The sequence below is a fragment of the Mesoplodon bidens genome (assembly GCF_964165515.1).
Source record: "Mesoplodon bidens genome assembly, chromosome: 18".
Taxonomy (NCBI): domain Eukaryota; kingdom Metazoa; phylum Chordata; class Mammalia; order Artiodactyla; family Ziphiidae; genus Mesoplodon; species Mesoplodon bidens.
In genome coordinates, this window is record NC_138175.1 from 49,248,514 (window position 1) to 49,266,172 (window position 17,659).

Here is a 17,659-nt window from a genome sequence, read left to right on the forward strand (position 1 = left end):
TTGGCTAGCGAAGTGAGAATCACACATGCGCGGGGCTAAAATCGTAACCCGAACTCCCGGCGCAGGTGGCTGAGCGAAGCGTCGGCCACTGGAGGGCGCCTCTACCTCTAACTGGGGAAGAGAAGGTAAAAATAAAGAAGCCGTACAATAAGAGGACTCTGCTAGATGATGATTCATATTTTCAGGGCTCCCAGATTCTGGGTCAACAAAAGGTCAGGTTATGCAGGCCCCTTCCAAGATACCATTTCACAGTTGGGCGCACTGTGGTCCCGAGCCTGGAACGGTTCTTGCTCAGCCCCGTGTCTGAGCACTGTCAAGATGTAAAAGAGCCCATCTTAAAGATAAAAACTCAACGAATCCTCTTTATTTTGGCAAGAAGGGGAAAAGGGTCTTTCTGCCAAGGACCTGAGGGAGGGCCTCCGGGATGGAGATAGGGTGGACAGAGTACGGGTCCTAGGTCACAGAGATCCCAAGGGAAGGTATGAGTCGAGACAAGCTTCACAACATCCGTCCCGGGAGCGGTGGCTCGGGGTCGCGGAGTCCTGGAGAGTCACAGGCAGGGTCCCGGCGATCGTCACTGGTGTCCGGGGTCCGGCGGGGTCAGAGGTCTCGGAGGGGGCCAGGGGGCCGAAGGTCACGGAACAGCGGGAGCCCAGAATCCGGTGCCGCTCGGGGCAGGGGCTGAGGGAGGGGACGGGGAGAGCGGCTCCCGCGGGACCGTTTGGCACAGGAGTCGGGGGAAGGGTCGGGAGCGGGACACTACGCACCCCTACCTGGGCGCGCGGGGTGGGGAGGTTTGGGAAGGCCGGGGTTGGCAGAGCCCTGGGGCCGGGATAGAGTGGGGATCCGGAGCCCGGCCGGGGCCCGGCGCGCGGCCCATGGGGCAGGCGCGGGCAGGGGTGCTCAGACCGGGGGTGCGGTGCCCCCGGCCGTGTGCATGCTGAAGTATTCGGTGAAGCCGGTGTGCGGCGCCGCTGTCTGGGGCACGAGCGGCTGGTAGGGCGGCGTCGGGCCATCCCAGCTCGGGTCGGCCGCCTTGGGGAACCGAGAGGAAGGGGGCGGGGAGGCCGCGCCCGGCTCGGCCATGGTCACCACGCGGCCCCTCGGGGCCACCGCCGCCGCCACCGCTGTCTCCTCCACCTGCTTCCCGGCCTGGGAGGGGGGTCAGGGTCAGAGGCCGTCCAGGACCCACGGGGGGCAGATGCGGCCCCGAAGGCCCGTCCCTCTTCCCCCGATGATCCCCCCTCCCGAGGTGTGGGCGCAGGTGTCAGTCAGGGGCGCCTGGACAGTGGAGCCAGGTACTCAAGGGGCGGCGTCGGGGTGCGCCGGGCAAACTCCGGCGGCGGCCGGGGAGGCGGGGGAGAACCGCGGAAGGCCGCCGGCGGCGGGGGCACCGCGCGGGGTGTCTGAGGGGGCGTACGCAACAGCGCCAGGACCCAGTCCGGCAAGGTGGGCGCGGGCGCCGGGGGACGGTCGCGGCGCGGCGTTGGGGCTCTGGGGGTGCGAAAGGCAGGGGGTGGGCTCAGGCGCCTGGACGTGGAGGGCGGTGGAGGGGCCGGGAGCGGGGTCAAGTACTCCAGGGGCGGCGCCAGCAGCTCCTCCGGCGCCGGGGCCGCGGGGCTTACGCAGGAGGTGGGCGGGGGGATGGAGAAGAGCTCCGTGAAGTTGGGCACCGAGTCGCTGATGAACGTCACGTTCCCATAGACGTGTTCCGGGAAGGCCTTGTCTCCGGATTGGCTTCCTCCGGGGCCTGGGGCTCCGGCCGAGGCGATCTGCGACGTGCGCACGTGGTACGGGAAGTTCTTGTTGGCCGCCGAAGGGCGTGTCATGATCTGGGGCGAAGGTGGGGTGCAGGTTGGAGAAGGACTGTCCAGGCCTCAGGCTGCCTCCATAAACATGAGGCCCTGAGGATTCCCCTTCACTTGACATCCCTTCTTCCCTGAAACCCTTCAACTGGATTAGGCGCCTCCTCTAACCCCCCGCAGTGCCCTGGCCTCTAACCTTTCCCGTCCATCACAACTCTTAATACTACTCTGCCGATGCTTCCTCCATCAGAGCCCTGATCAGCCAGTTATCACTGAATGGTTAAGCTTCAGCATCCTACTCTGTCTAGTATGATAGCTACTAGCTATATGTGGCTATTTAAATTTAAATTAATCAAAATTAAACTAAAACTTTCATTTCTCAGTCACACTAGCCACATTTAAGTGCTCAATAGCCACATGTGGTTAGTAGCTATTGTATGGGACGGCACAGATTGTAGAATATTTTCATAAACACAGAAAGTTCAATTGGACAGCAACTGACAGACTCTAGAATGTTAGCTCCATGAGGGCAGGTACTTGACTGTTCTCTTCCCTGCTGAATCCCCAACACCTTTAGAACAGTGCCTGACACATACAAGGTCTCAATAAATATTGGTTGAATGCAGAGATGTCTCCTGAATTAGCTGGCAGGCCATGAGGGCAGGGACCGGGTGTGACCCTAGCACTGCAACACGGGAGGCCAGCACAGTCCCTCTAAGGTGGTTGCTGAATAAGTGAACAAGGAGCTGAAACCGAAGAACAGTAGAGTGCCAGAGGTGGAGCTGTGCTGAGCTAACATGAGCATTTTTAGGAAGGAAACTGGTTGAAGGTTAAGTATAACAGAAAGGGCACCCCACCTCCCAGCCCCACAGCTCACTGAATGTGGGATCTGGGGCACATTGATTAAACTCCCAGAGCCTCACTGCAGAAAAGGGGTTACAGTGCCTACTTGGAAAGATGAAGAGAGGGTGGAAATGAAAACCACTGGTGCAGAGCCTGGCACATGGTGGGTTCTCAGCATTTCTCCTCTCTCTGTCTCTTTGTGACTTCCTGGAACAGAGCCTCAAGAGGGACTGTCCCGGGAAAGTGAGTCTGTACCTAAGGTTCTAGGGTAGAACATGCGGGACCTGGCCCCCTCAGTGGCTCAGTATATTCCCTGCAAAGAATACATGGTGGACCCCTTGAGTCAGGAGCCGGGGTCTTCAGCAATGCCTATTTCCCTGTGTGATTCCTTCTTATGCCAGATCTTGTGGTCTGCTGGAGAAGGATGGGGTTCAAAGTCCCCCTGCCCCCCACCACCAAAGGCCATAGAGCCTGGCAGGTCACCTCCCTTCTCTGGGCTTTAGCTTCCCCTCTCTGTTTACTGGGTTCAGTGATGGTTATCCATCCTGTCTGGGGTTGCTCTGCCAATTAAACAAGAGGACGAAATAAATGCACGTGAGTGTTCCCAACATGAAACAGAGGCTGGTTCGAGACAGGTGTCCATTGAATGGTGGATGGGTGGGTGGGTGGATGGATGGATGGATGGATGGATGGATGGATGAACAGAAGAACTGTCAGCCAGAAGGGCAGAGAGGATGTAAACCAAGGCAAAGAAGAGGTTTGGTGCTCAAACCCTCTGCTGCCATTCAGATTTAGGCCCCCTGAAGCCCCAGCCTGACCCACCCCAGTTGCTTCTTCCTGTGATAGAGCAGCAGAGATGGAAGAATGGGGGTGGGGTGGGGGGAGGAGAGACCAAGGTGCTTAGGGAAGGCAGTGGGAATACAGAAGGGAAGAGTGAGAGTCTAGGGACCCAGGGTCAGGATGGAAATGGGGAGGGGGGCAAAGAAAGAGGGTGGGGCTGGGGGAAGAGGCCAGGACACAAAAGTGGGAGAGAGGAATAGAAGAGGGTGGACTCTGGGGGATACAGTGGAATAGCCTGCAAGAACCCAGCAGGCTCTCAATAAGTGTCTATTGAATGACTAAAGGGATGAAGTGAAGGAAATGGATCAAGAGCTCAGAACAGAAGGTTCAGGCAGCTCAGGCGTGGAGAGCCTCATGCATCCTCCACCCATTGGTTTCCCATCCCCAACTGGATGCCCAGCCTCACCAGGAACACGCCGTGGGCATACAAATGGATCCCCAGCTGGATGCCATTGACAATCTTCTCCCGGGCCCACTTGGGGATCCCAAAGTTGGCGATTAGGGCCATGACCGGAACTGCAAAGAACCTGAAGGGGAGGTATTGGGTCTGTAGAGACACTGTCCCTGCCTTCCACCCCACCCCATGGCCCCAAATACCCTGCTATGCACACACATAGGTCCCAAGTGGGTCCCAAACTGGAGGGAAGCCAGTGTGACCTTCAGAAGCCAGAGGTTAAAAGGAGACAAGAATCCCACTGGCATGGGAAATTGGGGAGGGGGGGGCAAGGAGTAGGTTGAATTTAACTCAGTTCTATCCCACCCCAATCCTGGCACCTGATAGGAAATCTATAGATGTTTGATGAATGAATTAACATATGATTAAAACAATTAAGGACTTACTGCATGCCAGACCTGTTTCTAAGCATTTCACATATATACGCTCATCTAACTCTCACAGTGACTCTATGAGGCAGGTACAACTTCCATCCCCATTAAACAGGTGAGGAAACCGAGGCAGAGAGAATTTAATTGACTTGTATAAGGTCACACAGTTTACAAGCTTTAGAACTGGGTCTAAACCCAGGCAATCTGGCTTAGAATCCATCTACTTTACTGCTGTGTTATGTTGAATAAAAAATATCACAACTAGCTTTTATTGGACATTTACTGTATGCCAGACTCGAAGCCCTCGTCTGTTGCCCTATGCATGCTCAAGTTAACCCTTTACAGGAGATGCCCCTGACAACCTTTCTTTATGGGTAAGTAACCTGAGGCACTCTTTTTTTCACTTTGGGAAAGTAATTCTTTGCAGGTTACAAAGTGAGTGAGTGGCAGACTCTGGTGACAGCTGCCTAACTTGAAAGCCCGTCTGCCTCTAAGAGGAGGGTTTGAGTTGGGAACAGCCATTTTTGAGAAGCCGGGGAAGGCAGGGACAGGTTGGGGCCCCAGCACGTCTCACCAGAGGGTGTAGGCAGCAAAGAAGGGCACATAAAAGGGCTGCTTCTCTGGGAAGTGGCGCAAGGAGATGAGCACGGCATAGCAGAACCACACGTAAGCTGCCACCTGTAGCCCGATGAGCCCGTAGCCCGCTGGCGACTCATACGTGTACAGTACCTGGCCCGGGTCAAAGAACTGGACCCAAGGGAGAAGGCTGGTCATAGCCCTGGCCTCCAACCCTCCACACAGGGACCCCAGACCCCACCCTCAGGTACCCAAGGTGCAGAGGTACTTGGTCAGGACAGAAGCAGCAGGAGAATGAGAGAGAGAAATATGAAAGCATATAGAAGTAGAGAGAGAGGGCGAAAAGATAGAGAATATATCTGCTACCATGGGCCCAACACAGGGGGCTGAACAGCACCATGTGTAAGCTTTTCCATTTGCATCAACTTGACGAAGTAGGTCTTATTTTCACCCCACTTCACAGAAGGGGAAACTGAGGCTAAGCAGGAAGACTGTCGGCCAAAGTCAAGGTGATATAAAGCCTTAGAGAAGTCCCCTGGGGTAGGTAAGATCCTCCTAATTTTACAGAAGAGGAAACAGGCCCAGAGAGGAGGGCCGTCAGCCAAGGTTAGCCAGCTGGGAAGTGGGAGAACCAGAGCGGAATCCAGGTCTGTGTGACTCCTGAACCTAATCACGACACTAAGCATTAAATGTGACAGACAGTGAGAGACAGAGGGAGGAGGAAGAGAGCTACTCAGAGATGGTGAAGAGGGGAGGAACGCACTTAGACAGATGGGAAGGCGGAAAACCACAGAGTGGGAGAGAGAGAGCCAGGAAGAGCGCGATGTGGGGAAGGGCTAGCAGACAGGTGGAAGAGGCCGCCAAAAGCTTTGAAGGGCGAGCAGGATGGGGCAGAGCCTGAGCAGTGGCAGGCAGGACTCACCTCGACCTCGTAGATGAGCAGCACCACGTGGGTGAGGGTGTACAGGGTCATGTAGACAGACAACTTCACTGAGCCCGAGTGGCTGATGCGGCCCCTGGCGGCAGGCCGTGAGGGGGGACAGCAGGGGTGGGGGCCGTCAAGAGAGGAGGGGGCAGCCACCCCCCCAGCCCAATCTCTGCCCTGCTCCCTAGCCCAGCCACCCCCCACCCCCGACAGTGGTCCCTCCCGCCCCAGCCTGGGCACCGTGTCACCGTGAATCCCTTCCCCAGAAGGATGAGCATCAGCAGGAAGATGAGGAAGCTGGACGAGAAGAGCAGCTTGGCTGGTGGGGGGAGGGGAGGGCAGCTCAGACACAGGCTCAAACTGGCGAGGAGCCCCAGCACCCTCCCGGGCCCACTTCATTCTCACCCAAGATCTTCAGACTCTCATTGCCAATGCCATCAGTGGCATATTGGCCCCAGTAGATGCAGAAGAACAGGAGGCTCAGGACTGAGGGCAGGATGGGCAGAGAGGGGAAAGGACAGAAAGCAGCTTTAGGGCATCACTGTTCCCTAACACTATGATCCAGATGACCAAAACCCTTTCTTCATCCCCATCAGGATTCTAGACCCTTTAGTCTCACTGACCTCCGAGGAAACTCTGGAGTCCAGGCCCCAGACCCCTCCTCCCTCTGACCCAGGAGTCCAGGCCTCCAGCCCCTCCTCTCCCAGGACCCAGGAGTCCAGGTCCCCAGCCCCTCCTTGCTTAGGCCCAGGTATGTGAGCCCTAAGGCCCTCCTCCCACAGAACTCAAAAGTTGGAATACTCTAAACCTCACCCTCCACTCCTGCTGCAGCCATGAACATTTTATAAGTCGTGTGCAGCAACTGACGACCTTTCAGCAAATCTGGAAGGAGGGTAGGGGGAGGCTGTACACAGACAGGAAGGAAGAGCAGATCATCTCCTCCAAGCTGGTTTCCCCTCCCCCATCTCTCCCCCCCACCCCACGTGCCGGACTCACATCCAAAGTAACAGGAGAGGAAGAAGATGAGGATGAAGATGAGAAAGAAAGTCACATCTGTCTCCAGGATCCCTGCCAATTTGGTGGGAGGAGGAAACCGTGCAGTCAGGATGGGTGTCCCTCAACAGGCTCCCAGCTCTGGGCTCCCACAAAAGATCCTGGGTCCCCATATGCTCACCAAACTCATCAGCAGAGAAATGCCGTGTCCAGAAGGACTTGCCATTGGTGAGGACCATCTCATACTCCAGCTGCAGCCCATCTCCCTGTGGGGAGGGTGGAGGCCTAAGAGGGGCCCTGGGCAGGGAGGGGTCGGCAGGAAGGCAAGGAGGAGAAGGCAGGCCCCGGTGGCCGGCCCAGCCCCTTACCCCACACTTGCTGAGTGCAATGTACCACCACCTTTCACGCACTGAGCGGAAGCTTCGGCCGCTAGAGCAGCTCAGGTAGCGCATTCCCTCCTCTGACACCACCTGGGGAGGAGCAAGAAGGCTGAAGCCTCCCTGTACCTCCCCCTGGCCCTTGACCTCCAGCACCTGCCCATTCCCCCAGGCTGGGCCCATACCTGACAGCCTGACCAGGCATACTGGGTGGTGAGGTTGATGACCTGGTTGTTCTCTGGCCTGATCACTGACTCCTTGGCCAGGCAGTCCTAGGGGAGGCAGGGCCATGGTCACTCCTTGGCTAGCTCCGACCTTATCCCTCCTCCCCTACACCCTCCTCACAGACTTCACCTTGTCCCCTGCCTTGTACACGGCTGGCCACTGGGATGGGTCGTCGAAATAGAGGAGGATGTTCTGACAGCACTTGGCCTGCAGACCCGAAGATTTGGGGGGTTGGGGGAGCACAGGGAGCTGGGGTAACCCTTGCCTTGGGAAGCCAAGGGAGCATCCAGCCTTAGCAATGGTGAGTGCTTGGGGAAGGCTCACCTCAGGGTATCGGAAACGGAAGTCCAGTCGGCCGTAATCCGAGAGGAAGCAAAATCTCGTCAGGAACACCCAGTCCTGGAAAAGGGGCCCACTCAGACCCTCTTCTGAGTCCCTTGAGAACTCTCCTCGACTCCAAAGACACCCCTCCAACTTTTCTTCCCTACCCTGGAATACCTGATTTCCCAGAAAGCATAAGGGGACCAAGTCACCTCCAAAATTCTTCTGTGATCCTTTCACCTTGGTTCCAGGATTCCTCCTTCAGATGCCCCCTCCCCCAGGTTTCTTCCCCTCCTTTCAAACACTTCTCCCATTTGCCAGGCGCCTGAGAAAGACCCTGGAGGGCCAGATCCCCATCCTGGACACCTTGCATCAGGGATACCATCCCACTGGCTTTCCCCTAATTATCCACACACGCCCTCACGGTGGTCCCAGAGACCATTAGGTGCTGGCGAGTATCCCAAACGGCCCTCTCCTGGTCCTGAACAGGAGTGTGAGCTCAGGCTCAAGGCGCAGTGAAAAGTGCTGTCCTTCAGCACCACCTCGGCGTCCCCCACCCCCACCCCAAACTCCGACTCTCCCAACCCGGCCCCCCTCCTCGCCCAACTCTGACCTCAATGTCCCTCCTACAATCCCCGAGTCTCCTCTCGACCCAATGGCCCCCCTCAGCCTCAACCCAGACCCAGTCCCGCAATGTGCCTGCCCACCCCCCACCCCACCCCCCGCGCAGCACTCAGGGACCGCCCGGGAGAGACGGCAGGGGGCGGGGCGGGACCTGCCCCTCCCCTCCCTCTCATCCCTCGGGGGCCCGGCGGGTGGCAAGGGAGGGCCTGGCGCGCTCACCTCCTTGGAGCTGAGGTTGCCCCTCACATACTTGGCCCGGGCGCGGGGGGGCAGTAGCAGCAGCAGGAGTAGCAGCGGCGGCAGCAGCAGGCGGCGCAGAGCGGGCGCGCACGGGGGATCCATTCCACCCGCTCCGGCCCCAGCTCGGGCTCCGCTTCGGCTCCCACTCCGGCCCGGCGACGGCGGCGAGAGCGCGCGGGCCGGCTGGCGCGCGCCCCCGATTAAAGGGGCCGCCGGGAGCCGCGTTCCCTGCCCCCTCCTCCAGGATGACCCAGCCTGGACCCTTCCCAATCCCCGTGGGAGGGGACGCCCCTTTCCCATCCTCTCCACGCCTCCGCAGCCTCAGTCCTCCCCTCTGGGAATCTCCTTGGCACCTCCAGCTCCCCGTGTCCTAAAGTGAACTCACATTCCCCCAAGCCCAGTATCCTCCTCCAGACTGCCATCCCAGGATGGCCCACAACCCCCAGGCCCCAGTTCTGTCCTAACCTCCCCCCAGTTTAGTCCCCAAACTGCTCTTTGACTGCCCATCCCCGCCCCCATAACAGCCATCACCATCTGTGACCACCACAAAACCCATGCACTCTGTGAAGTGCCTACAGAGACACAGAGGCACAGAGTAGGCAAACCACTTGTTCTGGGTCACACAGCTCCGATGGGGCAGAGAGCCCTCAGCCACAACCACTACACCCTGCTGCCTGACCCTGCCCTGTCACTGCTTGCCAGGGTCTGAAACCAGCTGCTGTGAGGCAGAAGAGGTGGTATTGTGAGAAACCCACAAGCAGACTCTGAAATCAATTGCTTGGGCTCAAATCCCAGCATTGCCACTTCCTTCCCATAAAACCTCAGCCAAGTCACAGCTGTGTGACCTCCCAGTCCAGTCCCCTACACCCTGGTACTGACTTTATGGTTTCCCTCTGGGCAATGGGGAGCCCTGGAAAAGCTTTACAGAGAACAGTCCAAGCCCCTCAGCTTCATTTTCCTGATCAGATTCCAACACATTTCCAGCTTCATCCCTCCCCCTCCACTGCAGAAAATCTGCTGCTCCTCAAAATATCATTTTAAAAAACTTTCTAAGTCAGGAGGCCAAGCAGGAAACGTAAGTGTGTGAAATGCTTTCAAAGGAGAGTGTGGACCCCACAAAAAAGGAGCCTCTGCTACTTGGCTTCAGCCAGTTGTTAACAGGAGGGATAGTGGGTCTGCTGCCAGGTTTCTTTCCTTCCTTCCTCCCTCCCTCCCTCTCCTCCCCTCCCTCCCTCCCTCCCTCTCCTCCCCTCCCTCCCTCCCTCCCTCCCCTCCCTCCCTCCCTCCCTCTCCTCCCCTCCCTCCCTCCCTCCCTCTCCTCCCCTCCCTCCCTCCCTCCCTCTCCTCCCCTCCCTCCCCTCCCTCCTTCCTTCCTTCTCTCCTTCGTTTCTTTCTCTTTTCTTTTCTTTTGAGAGAGAAGCCAAAAATTTTTTTTTTCAAATCAAGCGCACTGGTTTGTAACAGTAGATAACTGATTCTAAAATGTTAAATGTACTGTAGCCCAAAGAAAAAAGTCTGTCGCCACATCCAGGCCTCATGTGCCATTCCTGCCCGGATGCTGCACACACACTGTTCCTGTGCCCACCAGACCAGAAGCCTCTCATAGGCAAAGCCCAGACGTGACTCACTCTAGATCCCAGCATGGCCTAGGGATATAGGCTGAATGAAAATGGTCCCACATCCCCTATTTGCCTTCCTCCAGGCCTTGCGCATGCTGTTCCACAGAAGAGCATTTCTAGATTGCCTGAAATATTCTTTTCCTTCTCTACTAGCAAGTGTCTACCAAACTTAAAAAATACAAGGGTCTTATGTCAACTCCCTCATCAGCAGGGCAGAGTCATGACTCCCTCCTTGGACTCCCTCAGCCCCTGCACCTCTCTCTCCCCCAGATGCAACCACTAGGGCTGAAACTGTCTGTGTTCACCACTGTACTGGGAGTCCCCTGGGGATACAGCCTCAGTCTCACTCTCTGGAGCCCCAGCATTATCAGAGCTCAGAGTTGAACACATAGTTGGCCTCAGTGGGTGGATGTGTTAGACTGACTGAAGGCCCCTGGGCCCTAGGAAGGCGACAAGTGACAGTACCTTCCCCTCCACCCTGGACCCAGAACTCAGAGCTAGGAAAAGCTGCTCTCCTGGGCCAGCCACTCACTAAAAACCAAGAGGATCAGGAGGAAGGTACTTTATTGAAGTGATCAGAGTATGGGATTCCTTCCCCCAACCCAGCCTCAGCCTGCTCAGTACAGTCTCATGGGTGGAAAGCACCAGGCCTCTGGGCTGCTCCGGGCCACCACCCAGGAGAGGCTGGGAAGTGGGGCAGGGGGGCTGGGGCTCCAGTCCAGGGCAGAGGTTCGGGACAACAAGGGTGATGGTGGCTGAGGCAGGGGTTGTGGTGAGCCAATCCCCCAAGGCCGGGGAGGGGGAGGTGTGTCTACCAGCCAGATGCTTTTCAGCAGATCAAAGGCTGTTGGGGGGCCGCAGGGTGCCCCAGATGGTGAAGGCAACGAGGACAATGGGGGTGGCCAGGGATCTTTAGGTGGTGCCAGTTTCACCGGGTACACAGTAGGAGTGCTGGAGGTGTGAGGCACTGCGAAGGTGAGCTCCTTTGTCCCCTCTCGCCTCCTCTGCCTCCCCTCCCCTGGGGCCTCCTCAGGGCTGTTGATCCAGGAGGGTGTCATCCTTTGTCTCGTAGGGCCCCTAGGCTTGGTCCCTGGCACAGAGGAAAGAAGCATGGGGCACAGCTGAGATAGAGCAGACAAAAGAAAAGGAAGCTCAGGGGGCAGGAGGTGAGCTCACCTGGCAAGTGTGGCTGGCAGCCCCGGAGCACCAGGGTAAGGTCAGGCACGCAGCCATGGCAGGCCTGTAAAGTGCCCACAATGGCATCCCTGGACTCTTGTACTAGGTTCCTCCTGGGGAAGGCCTGTGGCAGAATCAGCTGGCATTGCAGCTCCCCCAGCAGCTGCCCCAAGCCAGGGAGCTGGGGGGGACTGGGGGGGACTGGGCCCGAGGCTCCAGGCACTTGGTTTTCCTTGCCCCTTGACGGTGGGGCTGGTTCTTGGGCCCTGCCTGGGCTTGGGGAGGACTTGGTGGGAAGTGCAGGGGTGCCTGACTCTAGGAACCCACTGCTAAGCAGCCGTGCCACGTCCAGAGATTTCACTTCGTGGTTGAAGAGACCCCGGTGCTCCCGGCTCAGGCGCCCCTGGGTTATGACCACGTGCTTGGGGTCAGCAGGCGCCACAGAATTCCGGAGGACCACATGTGGATCCCGACTGGCCACAGCAGGATCCTGATGGGCCAATGACCGGCGACTGCCCACCAGGGCCTCGTTAAGCTCCCGCCTGGTCTTCCGACGGCGGACACGACCAGGTTTCTCAGGCCGCTGGAAAGGCTTGGGGGCTGGCCCCCTGGGGTCCATGGTGCCCTGGAAGATAAAAGACAGGGTGGTCATCAGCATGCAGATAAGTCAAAGACCTAGAAGTGAGTAGTGAGAAGAGATGGTTTGGGGTGAGCTGGGAGTACTATTTAGAGACACAAGATGAGACAAAGGGATTGGTGGAGAGCAACTGGAAAAGGCTTGGTCAGGGTAAGGTCAGAAAAAAAGGCAGGGTCATAGGAGTAGGATGAGGTCAAGGGAGTCATGCTGAACGGGAAGATTTATCAGGGGATAGAGAAAGGGTTAGAGAGAACAGGGATATGAAGAAATAGCTATAAAATGGGAGATGGGAAAGGGATCATGATATTGGAGGGATCTGGTGAACCAGAAGGGGACTTTGAACAGAGGAGAAATCCAGGGGTAGAGGAGGTACTGGAGAATACAGAAAGCAGAGAGAGATGGTAGAGAGACAAAGGCAGGAAAGAGAATGGAAGTTGGAGAAACAGAGAATAACTCGGTAGGACAGAAAGGGCAACAGAGAAGCTATCAGGGACTGGGGCCTGGTCATAGAAGGGGGTAGGAAACAAGGCTTCGTGGGGCAGATGAGGTAGGGAAGGGAGTACAGTTGGTGGGGGCAGGGAAGGGGAAGGGCACTTCACCTTCTCCTGCCCCCAACGAACCACGCCCACTCCACGTGGCTGTGGGGTACAATGGCTTCTTTTCCGCGGTGACCCTAGCTCTCGACGCGCCTGATGTTCTTCCGGGCCTCACACAAGGCCTCGGTGCAAGCACGCATGCGCGTGCCCCTCCCACGCCCTTTGGCTCCCCACCCCCACCCCAAGAGGCACAGGCCCAGGGGCACGTGCCAGCTGCCCAGAGTGCAGGTTATAGCCCCGCGCCCCTCCCGACCTCACATCCGGAAACCTCTTTCATTTGTCCTTAGGCACCTCCTATCCACCAATTGGCTGTGAGGTCCACTAGGCCCGCCCCCTTCCTCAATGCTGATTGGTTTAGACATCTATCGCGGACTTTCTCTCTGGAGCGCCGAGGTGTAGGCGAAGCCAAGGGGGAGAAGGGCTACGGTAGCCCTACACACAGCCAGTCTCCAAGCAGTCACAGGCTTTATCCCTAGAGAGTCAGTATAGTGTCGTCATTTAGAGCTAGGCTCCAGAGCTACACTACCTAGGTTCAAATGCCCAGGCACATTTGAGCTCTGTGACCTCGGAAAAGTATGTAACTGCTCAGAGCTTCAGTTTCCTAATCTGTAAAATGGAGTTGGTATCTTCCGCTTCTTATAACTGCTGTAAGTATGAAATGAGCCAACATACAATTTGAAAACAGCGCTTGGTGAATGGATGCCTGTAAATTTTGTTTCTCACTACACTTGTCCCCTCGGACTGTTTTGTTTTTGTTTTTTTTTTTGGCCGTGTGATTTGCGGGATCTCAGTTTCCTGACCAGGGATTGGACCCCAGCCCACAGCAGTGAAAGCCCAGAATCCTAACCACTAGGCCACCAGTGAATTCCCCCTCAGAGTTTCAAATCACGGTATGCCAGGGTATTCCCCATACCGTAAAAAGCTATATTCTGTATTACCTGGTAATGTTGCTTGCCCAACCTTCACTATCTTTCAAAGCCGAACTCCTTAGATACTACTCCTTCTAGGAAATCCCTCACCCTGAGTCCTTCTCTTTCTTCTCCCACAGAGGTCCCCTGTGCATTCCTTAATCACAACCTTGATCCCTCCCTCAGCTTTGTGTCTGGATCTGCCCCCCCCCAACACGCTGGGACAAGGCCAGGATCTGACCCATTCCTTTAATACTCGTTCAGCAAGTACTTGTGAACAGCCATAGATAGTACTTGTTATTAATACTGTGAGTCAGGCCCTGTTCCAGACAAGTGGATTGAGGCAAAACACAAACACAATAAATAAGATTCATCTCTATATCTCAGTATCAACCTACCTAGAAGGAATGAATAGATAGGAAGATCCCATCTGGGAGTGGAGCTACAGGAATATGACCAGGACTTTGAGGGTGGTGTGGGACCCCCACCTGGTCCCCCAGAACAGGGAGATCTGGGAAGACTTGAGGACTGAGATAAATTTGGGGCAGGAGGTGGGGGGCAGCGGACCTTAGGTGGCCTTGGCTGTGGATGTAGGTTTTGGAGCTCAGACACACCCAACTGAAGCTGTTGGTCAGCCCTAGGTTTAGGGAGGGGCGCAGAGGCCACAGATCTGTAAGATGAGCTGCGCGGGAGGGGCTCCAGGCTGGACCTGGGCCTTGCAGCATCTCTAATTTCCTTTACCTTTCTGCATCTTCTACTATCCTCTTTGCAGGGTAATGTCTGTAATGCAAAGACATATAGTTTAGAAATTATGCCACAAAAACGGGCATAATTTGAGCAGGGGAGGCCCATGAGCAGATAGGCTCACTAAAGTCCTGGCACTGCCTTGGCGTGAGTGTCTCCTTACAGCTGAGCCTCTAATTTTCACATTTCCATCCTCCTTTTCTGTCCCCCACGTCAGAAGAAAATGGGAGCGTCCCTTCCTGGCCAGGTGCGTCCCTCAAGGATCCAAGCATGGACTCGTCCACTCACTCCCCTACCACCACGTGAATGAGACACAGACACAGACACACACCCCCACACACAGTAGGTGGTTCCTTCCCCACATTTCTCGCCCTACAGCAAATGGTTTCTTCCCACGAGGAAGGGCGCTAGATTTCCCCGACTCTGCTTTCACGGTAGGGTGGTTTCTCCCTCCTCCCCTCCACGGGTGCTGGATGGTCTCGCCTCCCCCCACGCCCCGTGCCGCCGCCGCTGCCGGAGAGTGAGCGGCCCGGGCAGGAACCTCCGGACGAGCCCACTGCGCGGCCGCCGTGGGGGAAGCAAGGCCAATTCCTCTAAGTGAAGGTTTCCGCCCCGGAGAGGAGGCGGTGCCCGGGATCGGCCGCGCCCTCCGCTAGAGTGCGGGCTTCGGGACAGTCCATTGTTGCCTGAGGGGTAGGGGTGGGCGTGGCGGCGCCGCCTCCTCCGGGAACACTCCCGGGCTGACCGCGCTCGCTCATCCTGCTGGAGCCGCGGCGCCAAGATGAGTGGAGAAGAGAACCCAGCCAGCAAGCCCACGCCGGTGCAGGACGTGCAGGGCGACGGGCGCTGGATGTCCCTGGTGAGCGACCCCGCCCGCGATACTCCGGAGTCCGGGGCTGGGGGCGGGGGTGGGGGGAGGCTCTGAGAGAGTAGCTGGTTTGCGCCGCTCTCATTACGAGATTGGAAAACTGAGGGCAGTTGGCGTGGTGCCGCCTAAGGAAGCGGGGCGGGGCGGGCCCAGCAGCGCGCGTGCCATTGACTCCCCTTTACGTCCCCAAAGCACCATCGGTTCGTAGCCGACAGCAAAGATAAAGAACCCGAAGTCGTCTTCATCGGGGACTCCTTAGTCCAGCTAATGCACCAGTGCGAGGTGAGGCCCGTCCCTCTCTCTTCCTGCCCCACCCAGGTCTGTGCCCTCACTGACAGACCTGGACCAGAGCCCAGGCCAGGCGGTGTATGGGGTACCCGAAATAGCCTCAGGTAGCGCCGGGCACCCAGAATCTCAGTATAATGTGCCACATTCTACTGAGAAGGAAGTGTGTGTCCTGGCTTTGTCATACTGGGTTTGTGTATAGTGAGACTTAAAATGAGGCTTCGTGCAAGATTGCCTAGGATGAGGCTCTTTGTTTGCTTAAACTAGTGCCCAGCCCTAATGGATTTCCACAAAGCTATAGTTATTTCCACAAAGTGACGGTCAACGGTAATATGTCTCTACTAAGGGGGCTCAATTATATCTTTCCATTAAGCGACGTTAAACCATGGCTTTCCTCAAAGTGAGGTTCTACTGGAATGCTGTTGGTTCGATGCCTGGCTCAAGTAGAATAGGCTTCCGTGAAGGGAGTCCTGCTTCCATGGGGTTTTGTGAAAGTGAGACTGTAATGGGTTTGCATAAAGTGAGGTTTGACCATATTGGGGTTTGCTCAAGGTGCGATTTAACCAGACTGCTTCCGTAAAGCAAGGCTCTTCCATGATGATATTTGGTTAACCTTTGGATAGAGAGTGGTGGTCCATGCTGACAGTGCCCCATGTGCCCACACCACTTCGTGCCCACAGATCTGGCGGGAGCTCTTTTCCCCTCTTCATGCACTTAACTTTGGCATTGGCGGTGACAACACGCAGCACGTGCTGTGGCGTCTGGAGAACGGGGAGCTGGAACACATCCGGCCCAAGGTGAGCAGCAGTTGAATGGGCAGCTAGAGCACCCTTAGCCTGCCCCCTCACCACTGCTTCATGCCTCTCTTTCCACAGATTGTGGTGGTCTGGGTGGGTACCAATAACCACGGGCACACCGCAGAGCAGGTGGCTGGAGGCATCAAGGCCATCGTGCAACTGGTGAACCAGCGGCAGCCCCAGGCCCGGGTCGTGGTGCTGGTGAGAGAGTGGGAGGGTGGGAAAGGAAGAACGGCAGTGTTCTGGGACCCCTTCAGGTGTAGCCACAGCTGCACAGTTCTGGGCAGCTTAGCACAGTGCAGTGGCTGAAGGCAGAACCTCATGTTGAAGCTTGCTACACCCATCAGAGGGGCTGTGGTTAAGGACGTGTTCAGGGACCAGTTAGCCCCTTTTGCCCAAGAGACTGCTAGAGATTCTCGGGGTGTTGAGAAATTCAAGACACTTAAATAGCCAAAAGTTGTCAGGCATTCCCAGGGTTAATCTTGCCTCCATCACTTCTAGAAGGTCTCACTTCTAGAATAAGGTCTCAGACCATCATCTTCCCATCCCTAGTGTATTCTGCAGCTGGGGACTTACTGGTGGGGGGTGGAGGACAGTTTGGCACAGGGAACAGGATACCCAGAGGCTGGTAGGATGCCTCCTCACAACTCTTCTTGTCTTCCTCAGGGCCTGCTTCCTCGGGGCCAGCACCCCAACCCACTTCGTGAGAAAAACCGACAGGTGAATGAGCTGGTACGGGCAGCACTGGCTGGCCACCCACGGGCGCACTTCCTGGACGCAGACCCTGGCTTTGTGCACTCAGATGGTACCATAAGCCACCATGACATGTATGATTACCTGCATCTCAGCCGGCTGGGGTACACACCTGTTTGCCGGACCCTGCACTCCCTGCTTCTGCGTCTGCTCGCCCAAGACCAGGGACAGGGTGGTGCTCCCCTGCCAGAACCCACACCCTAAGCATCTGCCTTCCTGCAACATTAAATTTTCATTCTTCAGTCTCCCATTCTCTGCTTTATGGCCAAGCCCGTGTGGGTACCTGAATCTCGACTCCAATGTCTGTGACCCTGCATCTCTGCCCAAGGCAGGCCGCACCAATCCATCAAGATACTCTGGCTCTTGTAAAGTCAGGCAGATTTCAGTCATCACAGTGGTGCTCCAGGCAGGGACGACCAATCAGTAAAACACGAAGTGAAACTGGCTTGCTAACATGGCCCTATAGGATCACGGTCAAGCAAGAATTCTGGGTGACCCAACAGTCAAGAGCTCACCCAAAGCTGCCCTCCAATCTGCACATGCTCTTCCCCGACTGGAACTTCTGGTGCTCTGGTCCTAGCTTAAGTGTGACTTCCTGTGGAAGCTTCCTGACCTTCCCACCCCTAGCAGTCATCCCTCCACACAGCGTATGGGTATTTTTCTCTCCAGAGAAGCACTGTCC

The 17,659-nt window shown here is 56.7% G+C and overlaps 3 protein-coding genes across 9 annotated transcripts; 1 reads left to right on the forward strand and 2 right to left on the reverse strand.

The window, feature by feature from the left end:
• Nucleotides 1-349: 349 nt before the first annotated feature.
• TMEM145 (transmembrane protein 145) lies at nt 350-8,747 on the reverse strand. 6 transcript variants are annotated; one of them, XM_081216595.1, is made up of 15 exons: nt 8,574-8,747; nt 7,734-7,808; nt 7,539-7,616; nt 7,370-7,456; nt 7,176-7,277; nt 6,989-7,073; nt 6,811-6,882; nt 6,628-6,696; nt 6,220-6,300; nt 6,055-6,133; nt 5,812-5,905; nt 5,043-5,060; nt 3,895-4,015; nt 1,626-1,832; nt 350-1,152 (listed from the first exon to the last, which is right to left on the reverse strand). In XM_081216595.1, the coding sequence occupies exons 1-15, from the start codon at nt 8,694-8,696 to the stop codon at nt 770-772; spliced, it is 1,674 nt and encodes a 557-aa protein (XP_081072721.1). In that variant the 5' UTR covers nt 8,697-8,747; the 3' UTR covers nt 350-769. The 6 variants fall into 6 exon arrangements, with proteins under 6 accessions (XP_081072721.1, XP_081072723.1, XP_081072722.1 ...); XM_081216597.1 differs by having other exon boundaries at nt 350-681; nt 4,888-5,060; XM_081216594.1 differs by having other exon boundaries at nt 774-1,152; nt 4,888-5,060.
• A 2,083-nt stretch (nt 8,748-10,830) lies between these two features.
• PRR19 (proline rich 19) lies at nt 10,831-12,008 on the reverse strand (the record flags this gene model as incomplete). Its single annotated transcript, XM_081216803.1, has 2 exons — nt 10,831-11,303; nt 11,390-12,008. 2 exons carry the CDS (start codon nt 12,006-12,008, stop codon nt 10,831-10,833), a joined length of 1,092 nt encoding a protein of 363 aa, XP_081072929.1.
• Nucleotides 12,009-14,626: 2,618 nt separating this feature from the next.
• PAFAH1B3 (platelet activating factor acetylhydrolase 1b catalytic subunit 3) lies at nt 14,627-17,222 on the forward strand. 2 transcript variants are annotated; one of them, XM_081216360.1, is made up of 5 exons: nt 14,634-15,133; nt 15,335-15,424; nt 16,108-16,224; nt 16,303-16,425; nt 16,891-17,222. In XM_081216360.1, exons 1-5 carry the CDS (start codon nt 15,056-15,058, stop codon nt 17,179-17,181), a joined length of 699 nt encoding a protein of 232 aa, XP_081072486.1. In that variant the 5' UTR covers nt 14,634-15,055; the 3' UTR covers nt 17,182-17,222. The 2 variants fall into 2 exon arrangements, with proteins under 2 accessions (XP_081072487.1, XP_081072486.1); XM_081216361.1 differs by lacking the exon at nt 16,303-16,425 and having other exon boundaries at nt 14,627-15,133.
• The last annotated feature ends 437 nt before the right edge of the window (nt 17,223-17,659 follow it).